This window comes from Rhinolophus sinicus, linkage group LG03 (genome assembly GCF_036562045.2).
Source record: "Rhinolophus sinicus isolate RSC01 linkage group LG03, ASM3656204v1, whole genome shotgun sequence".
NCBI lineage: Eukaryota > Metazoa > Chordata > Mammalia > Chiroptera > Rhinolophidae > Rhinolophus > Rhinolophus sinicus.
In genome coordinates this window covers 83,981,518-83,987,137 of record NC_133753.1, presented here as the reverse complement: position 1 = coordinate 83,987,137, position 5,620 = coordinate 83,981,518, and the positions used below count along the sequence as shown (strand labels likewise).

Genomic DNA, 5,620 nt, shown 5'->3' with positions numbered 1-5,620 from the left:
GGAGGTGGGCACTCGAGCGACGTAAGATCCACATCAGCTCAACTGCACTCGTCTCACAGAGGCCGCCCGCTCACTTCCCGCGGAGGCGCTCCCGGGCGCCGCGCTCCGCGGCCGCCGCCTGCCCCCGCCCGCCGCGCCGCCGCGCACGCCGCGCCCCGCAGCGCCCGGCTTCCTCCTTGTTAGGGTGGCGTTGGGCCGGCGCGGGCGCTCGGCTGACTATAGCTGCTCGGCTCCCGCCCCCTGCCCCGCGCCGCGCGGCCGCCCGTCGCTTCGCACAGGGCTGGATGGTTGCATTGGGCAGGGTGGCTCCAGGATGTTAGGGACTGTGAAGATGGAAGGGCATGAGAGCAGCGACTGGAACAGCTACTACGCGGACACACAGGAGGTGAGAGGCGGGCAGCAGGCGGGACACTCTGGGAGCCCGTGACGGGGGAGGCCGGACGAGGCGGACGCAGGGCAGGGTGGGCGACCGACGGACTGGGGGCGCCTCCTCTGTGCCACCCACCCGGTGTGGCCCCGGCCGGGCCTTGGCCGGGCCTCGGAGCCCGATCGGCTGCTCCGCGGGAGAGGTCGGGTCTCGGAGCGGGCGAAAAGACTTTAGGAAATTCTGGGCTTTGAAAGTACCGGCTCTGGGAAGCACTTGGCTCTTCCCTGCGGAGAGCGGGAGCCCGGCCCGGGGTGCCGCGGGTTGGCGGGCGGGCGCTGCAAGAGTTGGAGGCCACTCGGAGAAAACCTGAGTTTGTCTACAAGGGCGGCCCCTTCCCCTCGCTGTTGAACTCGCAGATGTCTTCTGATAAAAGCGCACCGCCGCTCAGTGGAGCGTCTTAATAACGAACCGATTCCGAAATTTTATAAAACTTCTTCAAAAGCCCTGTTTGGGGAGGAGTGTGCCCATTCTTCTCCAGAACCGCTGGGTGGCGCTGATACAAGCTGACTTTTTCTCCAGCATTCCCGGCGGAGAACCTGTTTCTCTTCATTGTCCCCTTGATGGCACGTTCATGTACTTTATTTTACAATGTGCACAAAGGGATTGCGAGGAAAATCAGGTACAGGCAGGACCACCACAAATAAAAGTATTTCTCCGTTAACCGCTGGTGATTATCCCCCCAAAGTTCCCCATTATTGTAAACGCTTATTGAAACTGCCTTGGACAATCATGGGGAAAGGAAAAGAAAAAAAAAAACTCCAAAAGTAAGAAGTAGGTTAAGACATAGACAGAAAAATATAGAATCAGAAAATATTTTCATGATAATTAATTTATTTAGATTTGCATACTTAGTCACAAATTTACCTTGAGTTTATTTGCATACCATAGCAGAGTGTGTGCCTGTTAAATCTGTTTGTTCACCTTTTGTTTTCAAATGAAGTCATATTTGTTGATGAAAATAAATTTAAGAATATTGTTATTTTTATTAAATTATCAGAGAAGTAGCTTTTATATTTCAGACTATATTTTTAACATCTCTAGTACATTCCCAAATTGCTATCCATAAGAGTTTTCTCCTACTGGTGATTTTAAAAGGAGCTCAGAACTCTTCTTCAGGTTTAAATCAAATGCAGTCATCTAGACCTACTATGAGTCAATTAAGTCCCCTATGGAAAGAGCTTCCTTACTGAGAATTGGGAAATAGAAAATAAGTAGACTGATTTTGGAATTTTAAAGTATATGAAACTATATAGTTTCAAAAGCCAGGGTTTGAAATGATTAGCAGCACCATATCAGTATGTGAAAAAATATAGATGATTCTTTCAACAAATTGTGTCACAAAATTTTCAAACCTTAGGGGGCTACAAATAGGTAATGAAATTAATGCACATTTTTGAATGGCTTAAAGAGGTGTACATGTAAACACATGTTAAAGTTAAATGTATATACCGGTAGTGCACTGATATTATGCACCCCTCCCGGCCTCTTCTTTCATGTAGATCTATTTTAAATATTTTTTCCAAAACTTATTTAATCTCTGAGTTCCTTTCCCTTTTAATATTACAGTTGCTACAAATAGATGGAAAACACTGCTTCTAAATATAAAAGATAACAAAAAGTCACCATTTGGCAACAACTGCTGATAGTTATATGGCCATGGATGCTTAACTCTGTCAGGGAAAGTTTAATTAATAGCCACCCTGCACCTCCGAGGCTGCTGTGTGGTCAAGCTGGGCCTGGCAGGTTTAGGCGAAATGGGCACAGAGTTGGTGCCCTGTTTTCCCACCACCCTCACCCCCCCCCCATGGACAAACTCACTGCACCCTTAAGGTAGAGTGAATGAGCAGAGGTTCAGAGATTATTTCTGTGTTCGGAGTTTAACTGCTTTTAACCAAAAGAGCACTTTGCCTAGGCGGGTCTGAGGTGGAGACTAGGATGCCATCTAGCCTGGATGGAGGAGGAGATGGAGAGCCCCAGAAGCCAGCCCCTGAGCCTGGCGTGTAAGGCGATTACACATCTTCCCCAGGTCATATTTTCTGTGAGCATTTATCTGTCATGACTGCCACACAGGTTTTTTCCCCCTGCTGTACAAGACATCGCTTTGCTCCTCCTCGAGAGATCGCCTGACGGTTTGCCCCGGTGGTCGTCGTGGTGGTGGTAGAGGTCCTGTGCTTTGCAGAAATGCTCTCCTCTTGTCTTAGGGTTCGAGCACCACTAACCCAACCCTTTGGGGTCTCTTCACTCGCTGTTTTTGCTCCAGGCCTACTCCTCAGTCCCAGTCAGCAACATGAACTCCGGCCTGGGCTCCATGAATTCCATGAACACCTACATGACCATGAACACCATGACAACGAGCGGCAACATGACCCCAGCTTCATTCAACATGTCCTACGCAAACCCGGGCCTGGGCGCTGGCCTGAGCCCCGGCGCCGTAGCTGGCATGCCCGGCGGCTCCGCGGGTGCCATGAACAGCATGACAGCGGCGGGAGTGACTGCCATGGGGACGACTCTGAGCCCGGGAGGCATGAGTGCCATGGGTGCCCAGCCAGCAGCCTCCATGAATGGCCTGGGCCCCTACGCCGCCGCCATGAACCCGTGTATGAGCCCCATGGCGTACGCACCGTCCAACCTGGGCCGCAGCCGGGCTGGGGGCAGCGGCGACGCCAAGACTTTCAAGCGCAGCTACCCGCACGCCAAGCCGCCCTACTCGTATATCTCGCTCATCACCATGGCCATCCAGCAAGCGCCCAGCAAGATGCTCACGCTGAGCGAGATCTACCAGTGGATCATGGACCTCTTTCCCTATTACCGGCAGAACCAGCAGCGCTGGCAGAACTCCATTCGCCACTCACTCTCCTTCAACGACTGCTTCGTCAAAGTGGCGCGCTCCCCCGACAAGCCAGGCAAGGGCTCCTACTGGACACTGCACCCGGACTCCGGCAACATGTTCGAGAACGGCTGTTACTTGCGCCGCCAGAAGCGCTTCAAGTGTGAGAAGCAGCCAGGAACTGGGGGCGGGAGCGGGGGCAGTGGTGGCACCAAGGGCGGCCCTGAGAGCCGCAAGGACCCCTCGGCCGCAGCCAACCCCAGCGGCGACTCGCCCCTTCATCGGGGCGTGCACGGTAAGACCGGCCAGCTAGAGGGCGCGCCGGCCCCGGGGCCCGCCGCCAGCCCCCAGACTCTGGACCACAGCGGGGCAACAGCGACAGGGGGCGCTTCCGAGTTGAAGACTCCAGCCTCCTCAGCTGCACCCCCAATCAGTTCCGGGCCTGGGGCGCTAGTATCTGTGCCCCCCTCCCACCCGGTGCATGGTCTGGCACCCCACGAGTCCCAGCTGCACCTGAAAGGGGATCCCCACTACTCCTTCAATCACCCCTTCTCCATCAACAACCTCATGTCCTCCTCGGAGCAGCAGCACAAGCTGGACTTCAAGGCATACGAGCAGGCACTACAGTACTCACCCTACGGCGCCGCGTTGCCCGCCAGCCTGCCGCTGGGCAGCACCTCGGTGGCCACCAGGAGCCCCATCGAGCCCTCAGCCCTGGAGCCGGCCTACTACCAAGGTGTGTATTCCAGACCTGTCCTAAACACTTCCTAGCTCTCTCAGACTAGGGGTTTGTTTGTCATGGCCATGCTGGTAGCAGGAGAGGGGGAAAAAAATCAACAGCAAACAAAACCACATGTACCAAGCCGACAACAGCATAATAAAATCCCAACTATTTTTATTTCTTTTCGTGTGTGCACAATCTTTCCCCAAGTGCAAAGGACTGTTACTTTTATTATTATTCAAAACGCCTTGTGTATATTATTACCAAGAAAACCAACCCCAAACCAACAAAATTTTTTCCTGCAAAGTTTCATGATCCACAAGTGTATATATAAAATCCTCCTACTTCCTTGTCCCTCTCCCTTTCTTTCCTCTTTCCCCTCCACATTCTAGTGTGTGCAGGATTTATTTAAAAAAAGAAAGATGGTCAAGCTTGTAAAATATTTGTTTGTGCTTTCCCCCCTCCCCCTCACCTGATTCCCCACACACAAGTTTACAGGTCTGTGGCAGTACTCTTCACCATAAGAACTGAAAGGGTGAACAAACAAGTAGGCACTAGAGGCTGTTAAAAGTATTGAAGGACAATACTGCTTTTATGCAGCAAAACATAAACATTGTAAACATCAGAGCCATTTGTTTTTCAGCTTACATTTCTGATACATTCAAATAGCAGATGTCTTTAAATGAAATACATATATATTATGCACCAACTTATTTATGCACATGCTCAGATATGTAGACATCCTCTATATATTTACATAACATATAGAGGTAGTAGGTAAGAGGTATACAGCTATATTTTCAAGAGTTGCCGGACCAAGAAGTTACAGAGATACCCCCCTCCTTGTCCTCTGTACCCACCTATAGCCCTGGGAATCAATTCCTCAAGAATAGCCCTCGGTAACTCTGTTCCTTGCATTGCAGAGTGCCATGGTCATGTCATTTTGAGGTCACATAACATGTATAAAATTAGCTATTATGTATCTATACCATTTAAAGGATATTTTTCTCCAGAAAAGAAGGGAATATTACAGTGTTTGAGGAGAGATGTTATAGGGAGCTGTATTTCAAAGTTTGGTCCAAGATTCCAAAATCCATTTGATTGTAGTCATTTTAATTATTGCCATCGTGTGCTTGTTTCATTCAGTGTTAATGCACTTTTCACAGTTGGACATGGTGTTAGTATAGCCAGACGGGTTTCATTATTATCCCTCTTTGTTTTCTCAATGTTAATTTATTGCATGGTTTATTCTTTTTTTTCTTTACAGCTGAAATTGCTTTAAATGATGGTTAAAATTACAAATTAAAATGTTAATTTTTATCAATGTGATTGTAATTAAAATATTTTGATTTAAATAACAAAAATTATAAATTTTAAGCCGTGGAATATGTTCTTGATCATTTGCAGTTAAGGACTTTAAATAAATCAAATGTTAACAAAAAAAGGATTTTTGTTATTTTTCTTAATTAAATCCAAAATAGATATTCTAAATATGATATTTTTCAAAGTCTGGCACTGAATATTCACGACAAAAAGGAAAATAATCTAAAACAAAATTGTTTTGTTTGTTTACTATATGAACATGTAGCTAGTAAAAAGTGGTTAAAGAAATTCAATAAAAGTGGGTAGAGAAATTGATTTAATA

The 5,620-nt window shown here is 48.5% G+C and overlaps 1 protein-coding gene across 1 annotated transcript; it reads left to right on the top strand.

Annotated features, from left to right (window-relative positions):
* Nucleotides 1-27: 27 nt before the first annotated feature.
* FOXA1 (forkhead box A1) lies at nucleotides 28-5,419 on the top strand. Its single transcript, XM_019749162.2, has 2 exons — nucleotides 28-385; nucleotides 2,688-5,419. Exons 1-2 carry the CDS (start codon nucleotides 314-316, stop codon nucleotides 4,023-4,025), a joined length of 1,410 nt encoding a protein of 469 aa, XP_019604721.1. The 5' UTR covers nucleotides 28-313; the 3' UTR covers nucleotides 4,026-5,419.
* Nucleotides 5,420-5,620: the final 201 nt, after the last annotated feature.

Bases quoted from the DNA above. Each gene is read 5' to 3' on its own strand.
- FOXA1 (XM_019749162.2), top strand. From the start codon at position 314: ATGTTAGGGACTGTGAAGATGGAAGGGCATGAGAGCAGCGACTGGAAC. The intron at 386-2,687 runs GTGAGAGGCGGG...TTTTTGCTCCAG, and splicing joins ACTACGCGGACACACAGGAG to GCCTACTCCTCAGTCCCAGT.